At 39.4% G+C, this 26672-nt stretch overlaps 1 protein-coding gene across 2 annotated transcripts in view; it reads left to right on the top strand.

Moving 5' to 3' along the window:
- gli3 (GLI family zinc finger 3) overlaps positions 1–26672 on the top strand; it is a 131283-nt gene that overhangs the window by 45184 nt on the left and 59427 nt on the right. For both annotated transcript variants that reach the window (XM_060861474.1, XM_060861473.1), the window contains exon 4: positions 7110–7215. In XM_060861474.1, coding sequence (XP_060717457.1) covers positions 7110–7215 — 106 coding nt within the window. The remainder of the gene's footprint in view (positions 1–7109; positions 7216–26672) is intronic.

Raw genomic sequence — 26672 nt, 5'->3', positions numbered from 1 at the left:
ATGCTGTGTCTCCTCTGTCTCTCCTGCTCAGTGCTGTGCTGTACTGACTCCTTTGAAGTGTGTGGAGTGAAAGCTTGGCTGGGTTTGAGACTCAGGCAAGAGTTCGACGTTCTGTGCTCTCTGAGGTACCTGCACTCTCTGCGCTCATTATGGCAGTAGGACTGGATTAATCAGTTTTAAGCTTTGCACACACACACACACACACACACACACACACACACACACACACACACACACACACACATACATGCAGACACACACACACACACACATATGTATACACACTTCCTGAACACACATTAACTCATAATCCACGAACACACACCTGTCTGAGCAAATCACACTTGGGTAGGAGAGAAAAAGAGAGAAAAATTGGCGTGACAGTACTTTTTCTCTGTTGTGGGCCTCAGATTGAAGTTTTTGCTGTCTGTTGCTGCTGTGTTCACTCTTCCATTCATAATTGGTTTAGCTCTTGCTTCTCTCCCATGATTTTTTTGCCCTCTAGAAACCTTTATAGAAGCCCTTCATATGGCACCCCCGCTAAATCTACTTGTAAGAGTGTCAGAGATTGTTTAAGATTTAAGATATACGTAACCTCACAATCACTGACCTTCTCACACTTCATAACATTAAAAACAGTCTCAGAAATTAGCAACTTATATTGGCTAATGGCTGTAGTTGCTAATCTTGTTTATTGGACAGTCCAGTCCATTTTTTCTGCCTGGATGCATGTTTTTTCGTATGGTGAATGATAGACCTCTCAAAGGAACAAAGCTATGTAACCAGTAATCAGTTATTGGAACATAAATAACAAAACAAACTTAAACATATCAATGCCAGTTAGGAATAAATTGGTGCCCGTGTTATTTGTGAATATTGTAAACAAACTACTAATAAATAAAGTTATATATATAAAGTTATATTTGATTATTTGCATAAATTTCAATTACTATATTTCTGAATTTATAGCTTGCTAGCTGCCACTTCTTTTTCTATCAGCTTACACATGCTTGTATGAAATTACCTCATTTTATAAAAGTATTTTAAGTCTTTTGATGTTTATACTTGGGGGGCACGGTGGCTTAGTGGTTAGCACGTTCGCCTCACACCTCCAGGGTCGGGGTTCGAGTCCCGCCTCCACCTTGTGTGTGTGGAGTTTGCATGTTCTCCCCGTGCCTCGGGGGTTTCCTCCGGGTACTCCGGTTTCCTCCCCCGGTCCAAAGACATGCATGGTAGGTTGATTGGCATCTCTGGAAAATTGTCCCTAGTGTGTGATTGTGTGAGTGAATGAGAGTGTGTGTGTGCCCTGCGATGGGTTGGCACTCCGTCCAGGGTGTATCCTGCCTTGATGCCCGATGACGCCTGAGATAGTGTCAGTATCGGATAACTACTACTGAGGTAGTTCGGATAAGCGGTAGAAGATGAATGAATGAATGAATGTTTATACTTATGAGGAGAGACTGACAATTAAGCAAGAGGATAGACTGACAACCAAGATTTTAATCCAAAATATGGGAGCAAAAAAGGTCCTTATAGCTGTCTTGGGCTAGTAAAAAAATTTGGCTGTGATTATCTTAATTGTAGATTATTGATATTGTGTTGCATCTGACATGCATATTCCTGTGAATATGAGCTGTTACTGTTGCTACAGAACTAATGAATATGTTCATTTGTATATCTACTAAATTTCATATATAAATCTGCAAAAACACCCCAGTCCTTTCCTCAAACATGCTTGACAGGTGGCATTAAGGGCTTCTCCAGCATATTTTTATATGCTCCTGTCTCACAATTTTGTTGTTATGTTTCTCATTTGTATTTCAAATTACACACTGATGTCGGCTTGCACTTGGGCCTCCCACTTTCCTTTCTAGCTAGTTTGTGCTGTTCCTTGTAGAGAGTAGTACATACCATTGTATGAAATATTCAGTTTGTTGGCAATTTGTTCTTTGGAATAGCATTCCTTAATTAGAACAAGAATTGGCCAAGTTTATTGCTTCTTTAATCAGCACAACAATTTTCAGCTGTGCTAACATAATTGCAAAAGGGTTTTCTAATGACAAATTAGCCTTCTAACATGATAAACCTTGATTAGCTAATAATCGGAATCAGAATCAGAATACTTTATTAATCCCCAGGTTGAAATTGGGTTCGTTACCACAGCTTCAAGTCACCAAAATAAGAATACAAAAATACAGACTTACATACACTAAGATAATGTATACAAAAAAATATAGAAGTAAAACTAGGATTTAAAGAACTATACAGGTGAAAGTATATTATTGCACAGTGAGATATGTTGTACAGAGCAATTATAAAGTAAAATGGACACAGGTAGGAAGGATTTTCTGGTTGAATGAGTCTGCAACAGAACGCACTCCTGTATTTGTCCAGGACATCATGGACGGTGGAAGATTGTTCAGTCTGTTGGCATCAGTTACCCAGCATGCAACAGCAAAAGAAGATTAAAAAAAAAAGCAAAAAGGCTACAACAGACATCATCAGCATCGTCCTGTCCTCAGAAAGTAAAGGCGGCTCTGGCCCTTCTAGTAGATGGCTTCAGAGTTTTTAGTACAGTCAAGTTTATTACAATGTGAACTCCTAGGTATATGTAATCCACCACCATGTCCACAGAGACCCCATGTGATGGAAACAGTGGTCATAGGTGCCTTAGTCCTCCTCAGTTCGACCACTAGTTTCTTTTTTTGTCACATTGAGCTGTAGATGGTTCACACAAAGTTATCCACTGTTGTCCTGTACTCAGTCTCCTTACCACTGCTGATGCTCCAATAATAACAGCCTGTTATTGGAAAACAGGATGGTTGGTGAAAATAACCCTCTTTCAACCTATATAGATATTGCATTAAAAATCACAAATGTCTGTTATATTATTTGGAAAATAGTGTGGGCCTTTCTTTCAAAATTAAGTAGCCCAAAAATTTTGATTGGATAGACACAGGCAGTATATAACACCTCAACCAATCTTACATCAGCTCTACAATACATAAAACAATAGTTTTCTCATGCACTGCATGTGAACAAGTGAGAGACCACTCCTATTAGAATAGAAATGTTTCATCATAGGATAAAAGACAGCAGTCAGAATAACACTGTATTGATTTGCATTGACTTTCCATTTCTGTGAACAAGTAAACACAACTGATGCCAGCATCTCCACACCTTTGTTTTTATATTTACTTCTCTGTCTGTACATTCCTCTGCAGGAATAATTTTATTAGTAAGTAGCCAAGAACCTTTTGTGTTTAAGCCCTACACTAAACTTCAGTTCAGTGTTTTTCAATTAAATTTATTTGTATAGCGATTTTAACAATTCACATTGTCTCAAAGCAGCTTTACAGAAGTATAGAAAGAGAATTAAACAATAAGTTCAAAGTTACTATATTTCTTAAACATCTATCCCTATCCCTAATAACCAAGCCAGAGGCGACAATGGCAATGAAAATCTCACTGAGATGAAAGAGTAAGAAAATGCTTATTAAATGCAATTGATTTCAATGAGAACATTGGTTCCACTTGATGGAAAAGAGACATTATCAACAAATCATTGTCACAAATTGCTTTTGTACATTCAATATGATTTGATCGCATACTGTATTTGTGCTGAATAAAATTGAAGACAAGTTCACCTAAGCTGAGAATCCAGACCACAATGCCAGTGTATTGCAACAGACACATGTTGCACTATTCTACATGACTGACCACATATTAATTTTTTTCTACTGTTTAAAATCTGTATATTTTAAATGGAATGCATCCCTAGCCAGCATTAGTTATCAATTTCTGCCACCAAATTTGATTTTAGTAAACCCTGATACATTATCAGTTCATCATGATTGCCAGTAACAAATTCAAAAAATGTCAAATGTTCATAGAAACCATTTTACTTGATGTAAAATAGGTAAAAATGGTAAACTGAGAGTGAACGAGAGATAAAATGAAAGTGAGAGGCAAGAGCAAGAGTTAAGAGTGAGACAAATGGCTTGGGTTAGGTAAAGGTCTTAATTTGCCCTGAGGTGTTGACCCCTGTCTGCTTTGGTGACCTGGCTATAATTAAACTGATTGCTTTGATACTGAGTCACCTCCTATGTGCCCCCACACTCCCCCCCTCCCCCATTGTCTGTCTCTTGTGATCTCAATCAATATATCAAGTTTCATTTATTTTCAGAGCAATTTATTTTCAGAGCTTTTTTCCAGATTTACTTTTTAGGTTATACACAGGTATAGTTTACATTTATATTAATAATATTAATATAAGTAAATTCATTGTATTAATGTTATGATTGCTATTACATAAACACATACTGCAACCCAGAATAAAAGAGTAGAAACCTATTTAAATTTCAGGTACAATTTATGGACTAATTATAAGGATAGCATAAATAATTTGTTTCGTTCCTCTGTAATTAAGCAAAACACTCACAATTGAGCAATGAGCGTTTACATGCAGGAACAGCTGGAGCCTTGATTTTGAGCAAACACTGATTCAACATTGTCTTTTGCTGTTATTTAGCTCCTTGGCTCCTCACTCATCAGCTCAGCTGAGACTCCGATTCTTCAATAGTGAGATCATAAACAAGGAGATTAGTGGTATACTGTAATATAATCTGGCAGTGTGCAAACACATACACACATTTCTTTTGAATCATGTTTTCATGTTTATAACTCACATGATTAGTTACTCCTGCTACTTCCACTTTCTGTGCTGAATTAAAATGCCTTTATTTTTACTTTTTCTGACTGCTATACTAGAAAATGAATGCAGATCATCTAATTTTAAGTGTCAGTAGTACTGATGCTATATGTTTTATGTTCTACCAACTGCTGAAAAGTTGTGCTAAAAAACTTGCATTGTTTTTCTATTTCTCAATTACATTCTGATTTATTGGTGAGAGTACATTTAATTGTAGGATCCCAAAAGAGCATCATTAATGAAATTTTATAACAGAGACCTTCATGTTTCAGGGCATGATGTTATTACCTGCTTGGGGCTGTAGCTCCCACTTAATAATTATGATCATACCCTGCCTTTCTTTCCTCCAAAATAAACCCAGTTTGTGTTATTAGAAAGTAATAGTCTGGTCAAAGTTTGCCTTTAATTACCCCATCATTAAAACTAATTTATAAACCCATCTTAATGAGCAGCATTTAAAATAATGACAGGGAATTATTAGAACTGCTTAGTTTTGAAAAATGTAAGAGAGAGAGTTAAAAAAGTGCAAAACTGTTAACAATAGATATGAACATGATTAAAAGTAACTTTGGAAATCTCACATCTGTGCTTGCTGGGTGTTTTGATTTGGTATTATTGGAGAATTGTCTGAAATTGTCTATAATGTTCGGGTGTAAATTGTTTTCAGAGGTTTATCATTGCTTACCATTATAAGGAAGGATGACAATGCTTTGTTTCTGAACAGATGCTTTGTTAGGCCATACAGATACAATAAAAAAAAAACTGAAATTCCACACAGACAACAACCAGAGCTCAGGTTTAAACCATGCAACCCTGCAAGGCATCAGTGCTACCTACAGCACCACTATACTGCCCAGTACACTTATTGCTCTTATATCTTTCCCATAACACTCAATGGATATGAGACATATTGTTTTGCCTGGGGAGGAAACTGCATAGCATAGTTTTAACTGACATCTGTGCTAAATTCCTCCCATACCTCTTACAGCTCTTTGTCACTTCTCTAAGCACACACAAATAAAACAGCAAGCCTCAGACAATGGACAATTTACTCCTTTAGTGACTAGAGCTTAAGCATATCAACCCCTCTGGAGGATCTTAGATGGATGGCTGGATCAAATCCTTTTTTTCTTTTGTCACCTTATTTCCTTATTTTCATTTCACCCTTTTTCAGTTGCAGACTGATGCAGTGTATCTCTAGTGGCGTTAGCTATCTAGCTCACTAATAGATCAAGTGTATGTGTGCAAGAGCTGGAGAAACTGATACGCATACTAAATATAGAATTTAGATGTGCATATCACAGAGATATACAGTATATATGATAGTTAAGGAAGAGAAGAATAAAGATGTTGGCCAATAATGTAAAAACTAAGCAAGAAATGAGGATTACTGTACAGTATATAAGCATGGGAATGCATGAGTAAAAGAAAGGAGAAGGAGAGAAGTGCCTTGGAAGAAAGTGCTTTTAAATTAACTGATGATTAGGAAAACAAAAAAAACAAACAAAAAAATAATAATATATATGCGCTCAGTGATGAGATGAGTGAGTAATAACACACAAGTAGTCTTTAAACTGAGAAAAGACATACCAGAAAATGCACAAAAGCCATTGGTTTCAGCCTTTACATACCAAAAAACTCAAAGACACAAGAACTCATGAACATGATTTTGATCTTGTTGAGTTTTAGTGTCTCAAGGCCCATCTTTGAAAATAAGCACTCCAATCCTGCAGTTTCAGCAGTGCAGCAACTAACTGAATGTCACATGAAATAAAAACAGAAGTGGCCCTAATGAGGGATGAGGAATGAGGGAAAGCAGTTCTTAATAAGTGAGAGGAGCCCATGAGGAAACATATTGCTGATTCTTGCAGTGACTGTAGAACAGGGTTTAAACAAACGATATACATGGAAAAGACATATACAGTACACTTTTACACTGCACAGCAAAGTAGAGAAACAAATGTACAAAAACATTTAGCTGTTATATACTATTTTGTAGTTCAAACACAATCATCCCAAGTTGTTACTTGAATAAAAAACTTTATTAAAAATAAATAAATGAATAAATAAAAAGGTAATATCCATTATGTAGACAGCATAGAATTCCAGTGTGCGGCATGAAAGGTTTAAAGCTAAAAATCTACTATTTGAAGTCATGTTCATTATTTTATTTTAACCACAATATAATGCTGGTAAACAATAACAATTACAATGTCCAAATATGCTTCCTTGCCAGTCTATAACTGTTCCCGAAGGTACTAATTCAGTCAAAGTTTCACAGAATTTGTCTGAACATGGCTGAAATTTACAAGTTTAATGTTGTGTGTTTGTGAATATGAATTTATTAAACAATAAGATTTGCATGAAAATAGACTCTGATACATGTTTAATTCTTCAGCGCCAGCTAAGTTCTTCCCTGGATTCCACAATCCTGTGCCAGTGGACGAAAGACACACAGAGGGACGATACATCTATGATCCCTCTCCTTTGCCACCAATCCATGTGTGAGTAACAATAAGACACAAAGATGCACACTAGCTGTATCAGAGCCTTTATGACACCACTATTCTCTATGTTCTCTATGCAAATGGGTTCTGCTATGTCTTCCACTATACCAGCATTTTGCCAGTTTATTCAGTCAGTACATGCTGAGTGCCAGCATTTGCATTTAATGCCTTTTAATCACCTGACATTTTGAACACTTCAAAAACATTGCCAACAGCATTTTTCAGCCTTCACTGAACCATATTTAACCACGTGATTTTTTAGTTGCACAGAAGTCTGTTTTTGTGCCCTGTTTCAGCATCCCCCTACATGTCCTGATAATTTGCATAATGTGATGGTACTTTTTGTCCACACTGAGTGAAAAAAATAAACTATGGTTTGCCTTTACCAAGTGTCATAAATGCTGGAAGATTAAGAAAATATATAATGCAGCAACTTATAATCAAAAATGAAAAGGCTCCTGGAGGGAGCTTTGCACTGGAGGTCATGCTATCAGCCCCTGGATGGAGATATGCTCTGGAGGCCACCATGTCGGCCTCTTCATGGAATTGGATATCAATGACATCTGTGGCTCAGGAGAGGAGGCTGCCATACATAAATCACAAAGAAAAAGGCAGAGTCAAGACATAAACCAAAACAAAATACACATACATGGTAACATAACCAAAGCAAGGACAAGAAAACACGGAACAAAGCTTATATAAGCGCTGTAGACTTGCAGCCTGCTACATGTACTGAGCAGCTCACCACGCAACATTCGACATAAGGAGAAAATTCCTGACAAGAAGCCAGAAACCTTGAACCTTAAAAATCTACAATGTACAACAACATGCAATGTATAACAAATTTATAATTTGGTTTATTTTTACTTTTTGGTTTATATACAGTAGTCATTATTTTTCTTAGCCTTTTGCACCACAAATCAGATATTTTGCAAAAGAAACCTTATCCGATGTAAGGAATAAACATGATAAGGGATGCTGTTATAGGAAATACAAAGCCGATTCCAAAAAAGTTAGGACACTGTACAAATTGTGAATAAAAAATGGAATGCAATAATTTACAAATCTCAAACTTATATTTTATTCATAATAGAATAAAGATAATATCAAATGTTGAAAGTGAGACATTTTGAAATGTCATGCCAAATATCGGCTCATTTTGGATTTCATAAGAGCTACACATTCCAAAAAAGTTGGGACAGGTAGCAATAAGAGGCCGAAAAAAGTTAAATGTACATATAAGGAACAGCTGGAGGACCAATTTGCAACTTATTAGGTCAATTGGCAACATGATTGGGTATAAAAAGAGCCTCTCTGGGTGGCAGTGTCTCTCAGAAGTCAAGATGGGCAGAGGATCACCAATTCCCACAATGCTGCGGTGAAAAATAGTGGAGCAATATCAGAAAGGAGTTTCTCAGAGAGAAATTGCAAAAAGTCTCTGTGCGTAAGGGTCAAAGCATGAAAACCATACTGGATGCCCATGATCTTCGGGCCCTTAGATGGCACTGCATCACATACAGGAATGCTACTGTAATAATCAAAACATGGGCTCAGGAATACTTCCAGAAAACATTGTCAGTGAACACAATCCACCGTGCCATTCGCTGTTGCTGGCTAAAACTCTATAGGTCAAAAAAGAAGCCATATCTAAACATGATCTAGAAGCACCAACGTTTTCTCTGGGCCAAGGCTCATTTAAAATGGACTGTGGCCAGACAATCAAAATTTGAAGTTTTTTTGGCAAACTGGGATGCCATGTCATCCGGACTAAAGAGGACAAGCACAACCCAAGTTGTTATCGGCACTCAGTTCAGAAGCCTGCATCTCTGATGGTATGGGGTTGCATGAGTGCGTGTCACATGGGCAGCTATCACATCTGAAAAGGCACCATCAATGCTGAAAGGTATATCCAAGTTCTAGAACATCATATGCTCCCATCCAGACGTCGTCTCTTTCAGAGAAGACCTTGCATTTTCCAACATGACAATGCCAGACCACATACTGCATCAGTTACAACATCATGGCTGTGTAGAAAACATTTGGCGCATCATAAAGAAGACCTAAGGCAGTTGAGCAACTAGAAGCCTGTATTAGACAAGAATGCGACAACATTCCTATTCCTAAACTTGTACAACTTGTCTCCTCAGTAGCCAGATATTTGCAGACTGTTTTAAAAAGAAGAGGTGATGCCACACAGTGGTAAACATGGCCTTGTCCCAACTTTTTTGAGATGTGTTGATGCCATAAAATTTAAAATCAACGTATTTTTCCCTTAAAATGATACATTTTCTCAGTTTAGACATTTGATGTCATCTATGTTGTATAACCCCTCTGATCAAACTTAAATCAAAGCTAGCTATATATCTGAATTTGGGGGGATTTCACATAAGTGATGATCCAGACCACTCAGTAAAATAAGGCAGCCAGAAAACAAATCTCTTTGCTTAGAGTTATTTATATGAAACTCTCACCTACTTTTACCCTCATTACGTATGATACCTCAGTGATATTCAGCATTACAATGTTACACAAATCATTGAACAACATTCCAACTGAAAAACAAAAACAAATAGCCTTATCTGGGTAGGTGTCCGTATTGTGTTGAGTCTTCAGAATGCTTTACAGCATCTCCATCGCCATCTCCTCAAATAAAGATAACTGCATTCATCCAGTCACCGTTTTAATCCATTGTCCGTATTACGCTTTAAGCATGCAATGGGGCTGACACAAAAGGCCCTTCTATAAATACAAAATGAACTCAATTACAAGTTTGTATTCATTAATAGTACATAAACAGTGCCAGAAATATAGTCTTTCATATAAAGTCAAAGCATAACAGTAGAAATACTCACAATGGCAATAGAAACAACAGTTTCACATCAAGAGGCCATTCACTGAAGCTAGCACAAACCCTGGTAAACCACAAACTCAGGTGGAAGCCATTTTCCTTTCTTCTACAAGTGTACTACCTTATATACCTTCAACACCCTGAAGGTTGCCCCCTATAGGTAAGGAATGGAACAACTAGTAGCAGGCTAGACCTGTTACAGTTGTATTCTGAATAAAATACTTAAATTTGAAACTTCCACATCATTGCATTCTGTTTTTATTCACAATTTCTACAGTGTCCCAACTTTTTTGGAATTGGGTTTGTAAAAACTAATCAGCTGTTGGGTGGTGTGATGCAACCAGACACAAAACACTAATATTATTACCACAAAGTTAATTGTCCTTTACTTTTTTACTTTTGCTCTACAACAATTTCCCAACTACAGCATTTTTATTCAACAAAATTAGGAAATGATAACTTGTTGAAATAAGAGTTTCTATTATAGAAGTGCTATTGTATAGAATATAAATAAATAGTTAATGAGAGAGAAAGTCATGGCCTAATGGTTAGAGAGTCTGACTCCTAACCCTAAGGTTGTGGGTTCGAGTTTCGGGCCGGCCACGACTGAGATGCACTTGAGCAGGCACTTGAGCAAGGCACCAAACCCCCCCAGAGTCTGACTCCTAACCCTAAGGTTGTGGGTTTGAGTCTCGGGCCGGCCACGACTGAGGTGCACTTGAGCACCGAACCCCCCAACTGCTCCCTGGGCGCCGCAGCATAAATGGCTGCCCACTGCTCCGGGTGTGTGTTCACGGTGTGTGTGCACTTTGGATGGGTTAAACGCAGAGAACAAATTCTGAGTATGGGTCACCATACTTAGCCATATGTATGTCATGTCACGTCACTAAAATCAGTGTTCTTTGCAGTTTTGTTATTTATTTATTTATTTATTTATTTATTTATTACAGGGACAATGCATATTAATAAACATTTCTGTCAATATGCCAGAGTTAGCCAGATGGCTATTTTTCACCTGTAGTCCCTAGACAGATGAATAGTCACCCTAAAAAAGATAAAAGTAAATTAAAGTACATATTGAAATAATAATAAAGCTACAATACATTTAATAAAAGTACTACTGTAAGTATTAGCTATGATGTAAATTAGAAACACAAGACGCCAGCAATCAAACAAACATCAGACAAACACATGAACACACACACAATAAACAAAAAACCATCAGGGGGCAACACGAGCATGTCAAAAACTAAGCTAATGTTGACAGCTCTGGTTAATAACGAACCACTTCTTTAACTGGATCTTAAATGTACTATACGTGTTCAGGTTTCTGATGTTTATATTGGTAAGGTTCCACTGAGTAGCAGCTCGAACAGAAAAAGCGGTTTGGCCAAATACACTTTTCCTAAAGGGAATGATGCAATCTCCCCTCACTGCACCTCTGGTTCTACGATGATCAGCTATTCGGATGTTGACAAACTGATGGAGGGGAGGGGATGATAAACCATGAATAATTTAATAAACAAGACATAGATTTGAGAATTTTACCATGTTTTCCCAGTTGGGTAATCTATATTTTTGTAATATTGGACAATAATGAGAAATGTTTGATTTCTTATCCAGAATTTTTACAGTTCGTTTGTAAAGTGATTGAAGTGGTTTCAGAGTTGTAACACTAGCCTGTGACCAAACGGGCAAACAGTAAAGAGTGCATGTACATTCTTGCTGCCTGTGTAGACATTTGATGGCGAATGTGTCTGAAGTTACTGAGGTTGAATTTGATTATATTACAGACCTTTTTTACATGCGATTTAAAAGACAACTTTGAATCAATTAAAATCCCCAAATATTTGTACTCTGACACAATCTGTAGCCTTTCCCCTGACACAAAAACATCTGGCTCAACACTGAACTTATTGTTGGACTACTGTTTTTGATGTATTTAACTGCAGGCAAGAATGTTTCAACCAATCTGTAATATTAACCATAGAGTTAGTGATTTTCGCAGCTACCTGAGAAATATTACTACCATGAACATAGACTACAGTGTCATCAGCATACATTTGCACAGAAACATCTGGACAGACAGACGGTAGGTCATTTATATAAAGTGAGAACAACAAAGGTCCTAAAATTGATCTTTGAGGAAGACCGGTAGATAGACTGAGAGCCGCTGATTTAAATGACTGGACTCTGACATGTTGGGAACGGTCAGTGAGGTAAGAATCAATCCATTTAATAGCATTTGAGGAAAAATTAAAACTGCATAATTTTGTCAGCAAGACTTTATGATTGACAGTGTCGAAAGCCTTCTTAAGATCCAGGAACACAGCTCCAACCACCCCACCTCGATCCAACAACGCTCTAATATTTTCAGTAAAGAAGCAAGTAGCAGTTTCGGTTGAATAATTGGCTCTAAAGCCAAACTGCATAGAGTGGAGAGCATAGGGTGTGGTATTTAGATGGTTAATAATTTGTTTTGCTATCAGTTTCTCTGCAATCTTAGACACAGTAGGCAAAATGCTGATAGGTCTGTAATTTAACATAGAATGAGGGTCTCCACTTTTGAAAATGGGAACAATAACCGCTGATTTCCACACACTTGGGAACATATTTTGTGAAATTGATAAATTGATCATTTTGGTAATGGGGCATGTGACTGTTGTACTAAGCTCCTTGAGCATCATTATATCCATACCAAAAATATCTTTACAGCTAGATGGTCTAAGTGATTTAATGATCTGTGATACCTCTGATTCTGTGATGGTTATTAAACTGAAAACGGATTGACTTGTGTCTACTGGTAGAGCGTATGTGTTCTTAGGAGTAAAACAGCTTGCTATATTAGCCACAGAATCAATAAAATAGTGATTGAATGCCTCCGCATTCCGTTATCAAAGGAATATGACATAAACAGCAAACTGCTTAATATAGTGACTGCCATTTTGCAAATCTTTGTGCACAAATGTGACATATGGAATTGCACATTCGTCCAACTCTTCCACAGTTTGGAAGAAATTATTCTATGTTGACTCAAACTTGCAATTATGATGAGACCAAAACTATATTTGAATACAAGTATTTGGTCAGATTGTGAAAAAATAGGCCCTGGTGCTTTAATAAACTATATTCATTTTTGTAAACTGTATACATTGGTTTAGTGTTGCCTTGTATTTGTGATTTTACTGTGCATCTGTGTATTTTCCCTCTGCTCAGTTCAACAGAGAGAATTGATCATCAAACTGTGGTTTACAAATTGGTTGAGGCAGCTACTGTACTTGGTCCATGTTATCCATGTTTAATATTTTTTATCATTATATTTTTTACTGTCTCTATTCTCTCTTCCATATAGAGTCTAGAGTCATATCTCTCCTGTGCAGTAATGCTGTTAACAGTAATGAATTTTTCTGTCATCTCTACACTCTCACCCCATGGGCTAAATAGCAGTTTGAACAGAGACACAGAGAAAGAGAGCGAGCAAGAGAAAGAAAGGCAATAGGAACATGATTGATGTCCTGTTTCAGCATGAACAAAATGGCAAATATAATTTAGCATTTAGCTTGTGTGGAGATAATGGGTCAACATGCGCCTCAAACAAGACTCAGACACTCAATTTGCCATGCTTTATCAAGCAGTAGGGAGGAGGAGAGAGTCACAGTACAGGTTAGAGAGAAGGAGAGAGAGAAAGAGACACACAGAGAGAGAGAGAGAGAGAGAGAGAGAGAGAGAGAGAGAGAGAGAGAGAGCACAGGAGATGGAATGGGTGAATTAAATTAAAGGTGAAGTTGTGTACCTTTCCTACTTTATATGCAATGCATGCTTGACTTGCCACACCTGTATTTAAGTGGTCAGGCGGTACCTGCTAAACAATGTATGAAATATACCTTAGCCAGTATGCTAAGTACGCTGCTGATGCTATGGGAACACTATATTGAGGAAGTTGTGTCTGAAGCTGATGTGTGCACGCATGCCAATTTTATGGCTCGAAGAGAATACATGCCAAAGATTACTCTAGTTTCTTTGTCTTCAGAAAGCACACTGTGTTGTGTTCGTGTCAATTAATTGTCCTGTCTGTCAAGACTAGGAAAAAAAATATATATTTTGGTGTGTGCTTTCTTGCCCATTCTATATTGCAGAGGATGACACACACTCTCCTCACATTGTTTGCTTGTGAGAGGATCACATCTGGTCAGCTCTCAAGGGAGCTGGCTGCATGTATTGGGAGAGGTTTACTCTAAACTATAGACTTCTGCCCCGTGTGTCTGAGTGTGTCCTAGATACCATAAAAAAAAAGGTTACAGGATCCAGTTTGCCTACCTCCATTCTCCATTTCAGGGTATGTTGCTCACTGTTGTCAGCAAACCCCAAACCACGTTCCACCAAGTGGAAATTTTCTTGCTTTTGAGCAAAGTGTAATCTATAGGCTTCAAGTTGAAACAAACTGTGTGCTGTCTCCTTCTCAGAGAACCACCTTCTTGGGGGTAGTTTGTGATTCCACTACATTTACATTTACATTTACAGCATTTGGCAGAAGCCCTTATGCAGAGCGACGTACATAAGTGCTTAAACCTCGCTCATTGGATACATTAATGCTGGCTCACTAGGTTACATACTTAAGATACCATGAGTTTAAAACATTGTTCAAAGTTACAATGAAAAAGTTTCTACATTTTTATTTTTTAATTTTTATAAATGCAGAAGATCGGGAAAGAAGTGCTAGTTGAAGTGTTTCTTGAATAAGTAGGTCTTAACCCGCCATTTGAAAATAGCCAGTGACTCAGCTGTCTGGACCCCTAGGGGAAGTTCATTCCACCACCTTAGTGAAAGAACAGAAAAGAGGCTTGTTGTATATGCTTGCCTCTTACTGTGAGAGATGGTGGAATCAGTCAAGCAGTGCTGGTAGATCGGAGGGTGTGGGGTGCAGTGCGAGGAGTGATGAGGGATTTGAGGTAAGAGGGAGCTGGTCCGTTTTTGATTTTGTAGGCCAGCATCAGTGTTTTGAATCTGATGCGTGCAGCTACCGGAAGCCAGTGGAGGGATCGCAGCAGTGGGGTGGTATGCGAGAACTTAGGCAGGTTGAAAACAAACCGTGCAGCTGCATTTTGAATCATTTGCAGAGGACGGTTTGCGTTCATAGGTAATGCGTTCACTATGATGCAGGCATGTCTTTCTACTGCTTGGGTAGCTTCCATCCTGTTAGCAGTAAAAGCTGTTTTACCTAAGTCAAAGCCTCTCTGTTGCCAAGACACAGAGACAGCCATTTCAGCTCTGGTTTGGGGTGCAGGCTTTCATCCCTGCAAAGATTGCCTCAGGTAATAAGGGTTAAGTACAATGAGATGTGTACCCTTCTTGTGTTGAAAAGCCCCCACTCTATGGGTGTGTCATCACCAAATGAGGGCCATGTTTCTAAGCACTTTCACCCACACCTCGGGGGCTACCATATGCTAGTGTACACAGACAGCCCTACTGTAGTTTCCTATATCAACCTTACTATCAAACTTTATATCAACCTTTCTATCAAATCAGGATGCATACTTTCTGTTGAGGCAAGTGCTGAGGTCCGGGGATTGGAGTCTCCACCCACAGGTGTAGGAGCACATTAGGCAGATTTTTGAGTGGGCAGAAGTGGATTTGTTCACCTCCAAAGAGTCCACCTACTGTACAGATGTGGCCTGTATGCCTTTCCCACGGTAGGTCTGCTCCTAGATGTCCAAGCCAGAGTGTGCCACGATCAATCTATAACGATCTAGTGGCTGCTTGTTTGCCTGCTCAAGTTTGCTTTGTGGGCTCCCTTATAGACGGCACTCTGTGAAAGTTTCCTGTCAGGTAATATCTCCTCTCTCAGGTGCAGGGGGCAATCCTATGCCCCCACCCCAAGATGTGGAAACTCTGGGTCTGTCCCATGAGGGGGACCAGTTCCTAGAGGCAGGTCTCTCATTTGAGGTAGTAGAGACTTTGTTGAATGCTAGGGCTCCCTCCACTAGAAAGCTACACATTCTTAAGTGGAGGCTTTTACACCTGTGGTGCGATCGGCATTGTCAGGACCCAATTCACTGCCTGGTTGGTACAGTACTAGAATTTCTGCAGTCTCGCCTTTCTCAGAACCTGTCCCCCTCTATTTTAAAAGTCAAGTTTCAATACCTGGTCTATTGTTTTCTGCATGATAGGCAGTTGAGGACCTCCATGCTGACTTTCCTGGGACCTCTTGGTCTTGGAGAAACTGCTGTAAGATCTTTGAGCCCATGGATTCAGCCTCTGAGAAGTTTCTGACCCTAAACACGACTCTGTTCTTCACCTTCCTCATAAGGATAGGAGCTCTTCAGGCTCTACCACCATCCCCGCCTGCTTAGAATTTGCCCCTGGCATGTCCAAGACTATCCTGCACCACGGGGAAGAATATGCTGTAGGGTCCCAGGATCTTCAGGGCTAATCGATGTTCTGTTCCCTGTTTGCTTGTGCTCTTTCATGGCCTCTGGGACAGAGATTGAATGGCATGTGGTGGTGTAGGTATAGCATTCCCATACCATTAGCCTTGACACAACGTCAACTTTCCCCAAAATGGAAATACTCCGTCATACGTATGTAACATATAACTCATTCCTTTCTCAGGGAACCGGGTTATAAACATTATCTGGTGTAGTTTGCTACAAATTCTGTCTTGTTAGAAGCCTGTACAAAAAGTATGTAAAGTTTTACATTTTGCAACATTTTTGCCTCACCTCTTGTGTAAAAACACAATGCAGAAAGCTAGTATACAGTACATTGGTAGCTAAATGCAGGTTTTAAAATGCCCATTAAAAGAGTTGGCCATTCCATGACGCTAGTGGATCACCAGTAAGTGATGTACTGTATACTCTGCCCTAATACTTTCTCACTTACATATTTAACTTACCATGTCTGGAAAGCCATTTTGCAAAAAGACATAATTTTCAACCTTTGTGCATTTGAGTTATAAATTGTAAACAAAACATAGATAAACATAAATAGAAAAACTAAACATAGAACACAGAGATGTCTGCTAGTTAGTGTTAGATCACCTCCATTTAACCAACTGCAACCTACAAGCTATTTTGGGGATGCCCCAAGACTCTTGAGCTTTAAAATGGGCTTGAAATAACTTTTGTCACATTCACAGTCACCAGACATTTAATCATGCACACATATTCCCAAACACACCCCACATACCTGTTAAAAAGAAACTTTCATTCCTCCTCTGCTTGCGAAGTAATGCTCAGTGTTTTTATAACTTTCCAAGCCTTTTCTCTGGGTTTTGCTCTTTGATTTTTCCAATAGTGAGCCTTTTATAGATTCAGATCATGTGGTGTTTGCCTATTTTTGACCGTGATTTGTAATTTGGACCTTAGGTTCATCTTCTTGTGTTTATCAACATCGTTTTTGACAGTAAACTAAAAATAAAAATGAATTTCACTTTCAATGTATGATCCAAAGCATACATTTATATCAGTGTGCTTCAACTAAAAGAATATTAATGATTTTTTAATAATGTAGACATAGCCAAGACCTGAATCCAAATAAAAATCTTAAAAAATGTTGCATAAAATGGGACGTGAATAGGGGAAACCTTTCAATTTGAAGGATCTAGAATTATTTGAATTCATAATGAAATTTTATTTGATATTGTGAATGTGACTGACAGATATTTGCCTTTTTTCATGTATTGATTCCAGTTGAAAGCAGTGCTATAATGGCAAGAAATTTTATTTCACCCTGTTAAACAGAATGTCAGACACTTGCTATCAAAACTTTTGCTGACAGTTTGAAATTCTAAGTTCAACACTGAATGAAGTCATAAAAATGACATGAAATGGCCAACTACTTTATTCTATTCTTTTGTTAGACTTTACCTGAGTTTTTCAGTGCACAAATACAGAGAATGTATTTTTTCTAAGCTGTCTGCTTGTTTGTGCCCCTGTGTGCCTGTATGTTTATGCTCAAATGTGCATTTGGGATTGATGGAGCCTGGAGTATTGAGGTTAAGGAAGAAAAATTGAATTGTTTTAACACAAGTTCTTCTAGGTGAACAGAATTAATCGTTATTAGTGGTCTTAAATATATGCCTAAGTTCAGGCAGGATATTATTGCAGTACTTTCCCATGCTGCCTCTCATTACAGCCTGTAATTACTGCTGCTTTTACCTTGCGGCTCTGCTATCAATCTAACAAGCATGCTTTCAGCTGTGAGTGGGCAACGGCTACAAAAAGAGCCAGAAAAAAACTCCCAATGGTTATAACCACCTAATTTTCCTTGCCCTCCGCTGATCTGCTCAGTAGTGCATTATTATTTTGGAAGGCTTTAATTGAAACATGTTTATTTATTACCCCTTTCGTTTGAGTGGAGGCTGCAAGTATAGCACACTAACTGCAACTAACAGCCCTGATATGAGTGAACAGAATTAAATTAAATGCTCATAAAATGAAATATGTTCCATATTAGCTGTTTGACACTTAATTTGCCTCTGAATGTGCAGAGGAAATCACAAATTAACTGTCCTTTGTGTTCTTTCTCCCGCTTTCTCCCACGGCAGTGCTATTAGGCCAGAAGAAAGTGCAATTATGAACAAGAATAATTCATTCAGAAGAGAACTCTGGTGTGCTGTTTAGTTTTAAAGAATTATAGTAAAAGGAAAAAAAAGGAAAATTCACCTGTGTGGTTTCAATACACGAAGATATATACACAAAGTACTTTGTTTTAAATCCATTAGATGTCACTCTTACCAAAGAGTGCAAGTTGATGTTGTTAAAATGAAATATAAAGACTGAAAATTAACTGTCATATATGTAATGCTAGGGGGGCACGGTGGCTTAGTGGTTAGCACTTTCGCCTCACACCGCCAGGGTCGGGGTTCGATTCCCGCCTCCACCTTGTGTGTGTGGAGTTTGCATGTTCTCCCCTTGCCTCGGGGGTTTCCTCCGGGTACTCTGGTTTCCTCCCCCGGTCCAAAGACATGCATGGTAGGTTGATTGGCATCGCTGGAAAATTGTCCCTAGTGCGTGAGTGAATGAGAGTGTGTGTGTGTGCCCTGCGATGGGTTGGCACTCCGTCCAGGGTGTATCCTGCCTTGATGCCCGATGACGCCTGAGATAGGCACAGGCTCCCCATGACCCGAGGTAGTTCGGATAAGCGGTAGAAGACGAATGAATGAATGAATGAATGAATATGTAATGCTACAGAGTAATTAGTACCTGCATTGACAGTAAATTATCAAGTGATACACTAGTACACGAGTGACCAAGGATATGGGTGAAATGTAAGACAAAATGTTCTGAAACCAAGATTAACCTCTACCAAAGTGATGGAAAGGCCAAACTGTGGGGAGAGAAAGGATTTACTCAAGATCAAAACCATGCAAGGTCATTGGTCAAGCATGTTGGAGGCAGTGCCATGGCTTGGGCTTGCATGGCTGCTTTTGGAATGGGCTCACTAATCATTATTGATGATGTAACTCATGATGGAAGTAGCAGAATGAATTCAGAAGTCTACAGAAACATTCTGTCTGCCAATTTACAGAGAAATGCATACAATCTAATTTGGAGAAACTTCATTATCTAGCAAGTCAATGACTACCTGCACAACAAAGAACCAAGCTAATTTCCAGAAACAAACAGAGCTTTTAGATGACTAAACATAGCTTTTGAAAAGAAACTGCTTTTCATTCCGTTTGTGTGTTATTTGCTCTGTACATCTTTGCAAACAAACTTTCTACGTCCTGGATGAATGGAGACTTGGATCATGCTGCTGGCCTTTGCGGTCTGCTAGCTTACACAGTGCCTAGGTTCATGATCTCAATGCCTAAGTTGTGCTGTACTGATTTAACTACCTGACACTGGTCTTTTGCCACAGTGCAGCTAGCATGCCACACTGAGATACCTTATGTTATGTTGCTTTCTATGGTGCTGTGTATGTACAGTTGTGTTCAAAATTATTCAACCCCCAATGCTGTAAATGGTTTTAGGGAATTTAGTGTACATTTGTAATTGTATTCAGAATGAAATCCTACAAGAACTTCTTAAAGAACCATATGCAACTAAAATGACATCAATTAGTTTTGTAATACAGTAGTAAATGTTTCTTTTGTGAATTCTTCATTGACATAATTATTCAACCCCTTAAAGACTACCACTCTGAAGAACAGAGGTTCAATGAAGTGTTTTCAATCAGGTATTGAAAACACCTGTGGATATCAGGGAGCAGCAATAAAGCCTAATAAGCACCAATTAGGCAGCTTTAAAATGACTGTGATACTCAGCTCCTTCTAGACATTTACTGGTGTGGTTACAAACATGGTGAGGTCAAGAGAATGGTCCAGGAAGACAAGAGAACAGGTGATTACTCTTCACAGGAAGGGCAATGGCTATAAGAAGATTGCAAAGATGTTAAACATACCAAGAGACACCATAGGAAGCATCATTCGCAAATTCAAGGCAAAGGGCACTGTTGAAACGCTACCTGGTCGTGGCAGAAAGAAGATGCTGACTTCGACTGCTGTGCGCTACCTGAAGCGTAGAGTGGAGAAAAGTCCCCGTGTGACTGCTGAGGAACTGAGAAAAGATTTGTCAGATGTGGGTACTGAAGTTTCTGCTCAGACAATACGGCGCACCCTGCGTAATGAAGGCCTCCATGCCAGAACTCCCAGGCGCACCCCCTTGCTGTCCCCAAAGAATAAGAAGAGTCGACTGCAGTATGCCAAAAGTCATGTGGACAAACCACAGAAGTTTTGGGATAGTGTTCTGTGGACTGATGAAACAAAATTAGAACTGTTTGGGCCCATGGATCAACGCTATGTTTGGAGGAGGAAGAACAAGGCCTATGAAGAAAAGAACACCTTGCCTACTGTGAAGCATGGCGGGGGGTCAATCATGCTTTGGGGCTGTTTTGCTTCTGCAGGTACTGGGAAGCTTCAGCGTGTGCAAGGTACCATGAATTCTCTTCAGTACCAGAAGATATTGGATGACAATGTGATGCAGTCCGTCACAAACCTGAGGCTTGGAAGACGTTGGACCTTTCAACAGGACAATGATCCCAAGCATACCTCCAAGTCCACTAGAGCATGGTTGCAGATTAAAGGCTGGAACATTTTGAAGTGGCCATCGCAGTCACCAGACTTAAATCCGATTGAGAACCTCTGGTGGGACTTAAAGAAAGCAGTTGCAGTGCGCAAGCCTAAGAATGTGACTGAACTGGAGGCTTTTGCCCATGATGAATGGGCGAAAATACCCGTAGATCGCTGCAAGACACTTGTGTCAAGCTATGCTTCACGTTTAAAAGCTGTTATAACTGTAAAAGGATGTTGTACTAAGTACTAAGATTGAATGTCACTTGGGGGTTGAATAAAACTGATAATGATGTGAGCTCATAAAAGACATTTGTGGTTATTTCATTATAAATGTTATGTTATATTTGTCTGACCTACATGTGCCTCTTTGATTTAATTGTAAGCAGGATGACTGAATGATCATAATCAATGTCAAACCGACCAAAACAATCAATTTCAGTGGGGGTTGAATCATTTTGAACACAACTGTATTCTGGCCTGTTTGATTTTACACAGGAAAAATAGCCTTTGATGTGTTTTCTTCCCTAGGTGAGAGCTGTTAATAGACCGTGTGAGATCTTTTGTGATGTAGACTCCAAAGAACCTGATGTCATACACACTCTTCACTTCCTGTCCATTTATAGGCAGAGGAAAATGGGTGGTCTTCCTGGATCTCCTAAAGTCTGTGGTCTCTTTATTTTTTGTGGCATTCAGGACCAATTTATTGTCCATAAACCACTGAATCAGGTGTTGAACTTCCTCCCTGCAGATTGTTTCCTCATTATCAGATATGAGTCCTAATATGGTGGCAACATCAGTAAAATTTACTATAGAGTTGGAGGAATAGGTTGATGTACAGTCGTGAGTGAAAAGAGTGAATAGGGCTGGACTAACTCTGCATGGAGTCTCCACCTCAGCCTTGGATAGACAGAGTACCTGGTCATTGGGGGAGGGATGGTCTTCTTTGCCGGTATGTTGTTTTGGACCTCAAATTGAGAGTAGAAGTCTTTCAGTGCATCTGGGAGGGAGGCATCACTCTCACAGGCAGGTGAAGCTGTCTTGTACTGTAGTTCGTGATCACCTGGATGCCATGCCACATGTGCCAGGTGTCTGACAAGTGGTCTGTATGCTAGAACTAGCTACGCTTCTGCTTCAGTGAGCACCGCTTCTTTCATCCCTCTCCCGGTCATTGGCATCAGGCGATGCCATTGACTGGAGCCCTGGACTCCGCAGTAACCTGGGGTTGTTGTTGCACAATTTTTGTACTGTAATAATGTCTGGTAGTCGTATACATGGACACTGTTGTTTCTGGTGTTCATGTACTATGAATAGTCGGGCTAAAAACATAAATAGCACCATATTGGATCAAAGTGGCCACTGAGTAATACTGCTGCCGCTGCCATGCTTTGGTCATCAAAGAGAGGGACTCAGGGTAAGAGAGGGGTCATAAGTGAGCTTGAGAGACTACCCTTATAGTCAGTTATAGCTTTAATTCCCTTTGTGAATGTGGAAATGTGGTTTGTATTTTTTTTTGTTTTGTTTCTATTTGCTTCTTCAGTTCCCTGCTTGCATTACTGTAGGCTTGCATGCCACCTGATTTACTGTATAAGTTGCATCCCCATTGTCTAAGCAGAGATCATGCTTTTTCTGTCCAGCCATGGCTTCTGGTTGGGAAAGGTTTTGATGGTTTTGTTTGTTATAAAGCAGGAACTGATGTATATACAGTAATTCCTCCTCTACAAATACATCATGACCTGGAGATGAGGTGGCATTGTATGCTCCTGAAACATTTCTGTAGACTTGGTCCAGAATATTCCTTTCTCAGGTTAAAATATTTTTTGTGGAATTTAATTATATTGTGGAATGATAATTGTGGTAGTATTATCTTTAATTCAATGGGCCAGTTGTTCAAAGGTAAGCTGATCGGATTTTGGTTATCGGATTGGATCAAATCTTGAAAATGGGTTGTTCAAAAGGGAAAGAAGGAATCTGAAATCTGATTAGATTACGGAATCCAATCATAGTTTTAATTTGGATCACACCTTCAGTTTATGTTGTTCAAAACTTATCAGTAGGATTTGGATAACTTTGATCCAAAAAAACAGGATTATCCTGATCCCAACAGGGGGTAGGATTTCAAGGTGGATTCCAGGTGGAGAATGTTGTAAAACTTTAAAATTGGTCAAATAATACATTTGAATCATTTAGTGTATATACTTTTATTTATATTTTGCACTTGGCTTGTGTAACCGTTGTGACAGTGATAAAGTAGATATAGTAGACATAGGCTACCAATTAAGCTATTCAGTATAGTAAAGTAAATTATTTTGTTAACTATTGGACATTTAGCCATTTTATTTTTTAAGACGTTTTCAAAATATCCACAATGTATTTGTTAATGTATATTTGTTTTTTATTTTTTGTGACTCAGATGAGGGGTCATAAAAGAAATTATGAATGGAAGTGGATGTTTATGTTATTTTTGTGTTTTGTCTCAAAATAAAAAACACTTACAGTGACCCCATGTTGGCTCTTCTACCTGTTCTTTCTACAGCTGGTAGCCCACGTTGTGATATGTTGTCCCACTTAGAGCACAGGTAATCCGGATTTGGTAATCTTGAAAACTGTGTATCTGAATCAGGGTGATCCAGTCCAATGTTGCTTTGAAAAACCGGCATAAAAGTAAGACGGATTACCTGATCCTGAATAGGAAAAAATGGGATTTCCAAATCCGGATAATTTTGATCCAGATTAAACTTTTTGAACAACTGGCCCAATGTGATTAAAGTCTCCTACCACAATTGCTGCCCAATCTGGGAACATACTGAGCATGTTGCTATTATCAAAATGTAATCTTTTCAGTGCTCCTTTGGCATTAACTTGTTGACATATGTATAAAGCCACGATTATGGTAACAGTAAACTCCCTAGGTATGTAAAATGGTCTGTATTTCACTATCATATATTTAAGGTCTGGGGAGCAATGTTTCTCAATGTTTGTGACTGTGCAATAGTTATTGTTTACATATATTCATACCCCACTAACTCTGTTCTTACCAGATTCTGTTGTTCTGTCTGTCTGGTAAACAATGTGGTCTGTTATCTCTATAGCAGCATTAGAAATGGTGTTGTTATTAAAAAAAAGAAAAGAAATGGTGTTGTTAAACCAAGTCTCTGTGATAATAGACATGCAGCTGAATAAGTTGTTTAAAATAAGTCTTAAGCAAATTTTGTTGATGAGCGAACAAGAGCTTGTGTGGAAAAGGCCAGGCAGAGATGGTTTGTTTGGGTTATCTCTTAGCATAGATTGAATGCCAGCACTCTTCCCTGCTTTTACTTTCTTTCATCCTACTTCTTGCAATACCTTCCAGGCAGGATGGTTTTCAAAAGTATAATACTGACAGAGTTCTATGATTTTGAGAAGTTTAGAGCATTTGTATACTGTGTTTGCACTTGTACTGGTAAACGTAACAAATAGACAACAAAAAAATACCTACAAAAAATGAATTAGTTGAAGCCGTAGTTGTCAGAAAACCGGGGTTAATAACAGACAGGTTAATAACTGTGCTCTATACTCAAGACAGTTAGACACATAAGGGACAGGTGTGCAGAAGCAGGAAGGAATAGACAAGGGCGGGGCAGACACGTGAACACAGAACATAAACAAAGGCAAATGGAAAAAAGTCTGGGCTAGATCCTGATAGTACCCCCCTTGAGACGCGGCTCCCGACACGCCAATCCCGTATCAGTCACATTATCCCAGGAAACCATGATCCTGGTGAGATCCAGGAGGGGGAACGAGGCACATGGCAAGGCATGTGGTGTAGCCAGAGGCACACAGTGGCGTAGCCAGAGGTGCAGAATGACGTCCACAGCCAAGCAAAAGGGCAGAGCGACGTCCACAGCCGTGCAGAAGGGCCAAGCAACATCCACAGCCGAACAGAGGGTCAGAGCGACGTCCACAGTCAAACAGAGGGGCAGAGCAACATCCACAGCCAAACGGAGGGGCCGAACGACATCCACAGCCGAACAGAAGGAATAGACAAGGGCGGGGCAGACACGTAAACACAACGTAAACAAAAGCACATGGAAAAAAGTCTGAGCAGTTGTGTTTCTTTCAAAAAGAACTGTCAGGATCTAGCCCGGACTTTTTTCGTCGCTCTGCCCCTCTGTTCGGCTATGGACATCACTCGGCCCTTCTGCTCAGCTGTGGAAGTTGCTCAGTCCTTCTGCTCAGCTGTGGACATCGCTTGGCCCCTCTGGCAACGCCAGCGTGTGCCTCGCTCCCCCCACCTGCCTCGCCGTGTGCCTTGCTCCCCCCTCCTTGACAGACAGTAGCATTTATTGTTTTTTTGTAGGCAATATAGTGGGGTCCAAAAATAAACTAGTGAAAATGCTTTTATTAACATACTTTTCTTAATTTTATTTAGCAAATTTTTAAACACAGGGCACGGTGGCTTAGTGGTTAGCACGTTTGCCTCACACCTCCAGGGTTGGGGGTTTGATTCCCGCCTCCGCCTTGTGTGTGTGGAGTTTGCATGTTCTCCCCGTGCCTCAGGGGTTTCCTCCGGGTACTTCGGTTTCCTCCCCGGTCCAAAGACATGCATGGTAGGTTGATTGGCATCTCTGGAAAAATTGTCTTTAGTGTATGAGTGTGTGAGTGAATGAGAGTATGTGTGTGCCCTGCGATGGGTTGGCACTCCGTCCAGGGTGTATCCTGCCTTGATGCCCAATGACGCCTGACGCTTGATGCCCAATGACGCACAGGCTCCCCGTGACCCGAGAGTAGTTAAAACATATATCTTTTTAACAATAACTAGAATACAAAGTTAAATCTTAGTAAAATTTTAGATTACACATCAGAGCTTCTTAGCATTTGGTACAAAGAAATACTGAGCACAGAAACCAGTAGAGCAAGTGGTGGCCTCCAGTACAGATATTTCTCCTGAGGCCTCCAGGGTGGCTTCCAACACATGTATTTTTAAGCATAGTTTTTTTTGTTCTTAGTTTTCTGTGTTACTATGATAGCATATGATATTCCGTTTGCTGACTGCCTGGCCTGTTTCCAGTTTCAACTTTGCCTACTGTTTTGGACTGTTTGCCACTGCATTTATTAAAGTCTGCTCTGCCTGCACTTGTACACAACTCTGTAATTTTTCTAAATGTTTTGCCAGTAATGAGGTTGTTCTTACTGGCTATAAAACTTAGGCCAAAAAAACAACTGAATCTTGTCCGTGGGTCCATATTTGCCCTTTTGCTCTGGGATTGAAGAACTGAGGCTCCCTTGCACTCCTCTCTGTGTCGCTCTCTCTTAATCCTTCGTTTTTGCACTGTAGCTCGAGGACGGTCAGTCAGGCAGCGGCTGGCCTCATGATTAATGATGTTTATAGTTGACTGAAAGCTACCTTATTTATCTGTATTGCTGCTCAGAAGATACCATCAGTCACCTGAATGAAAAATATTCACTCATACCAATTTTGCAGTATAATTGAGTGGAGTCACTTTCCTTCTGTCGTCTTTTTTCCCTTTCCCCTCTGTCTCCCTCTTTTTCTTC

This window comes from Tachysurus vachellii, chromosome 25, assembly GCF_030014155.1.
Source record: "Tachysurus vachellii isolate PV-2020 chromosome 25, HZAU_Pvac_v1, whole genome shotgun sequence".
Classification (NCBI taxonomy): Eukaryota; Metazoa; Chordata; class Actinopteri; order Siluriformes; family Bagridae; genus Tachysurus; species Tachysurus vachellii.
The sequence above is the reverse complement of the archived record's forward strand: the minus strand, read 5'-3'. Positions and strand labels throughout refer to the sequence as shown.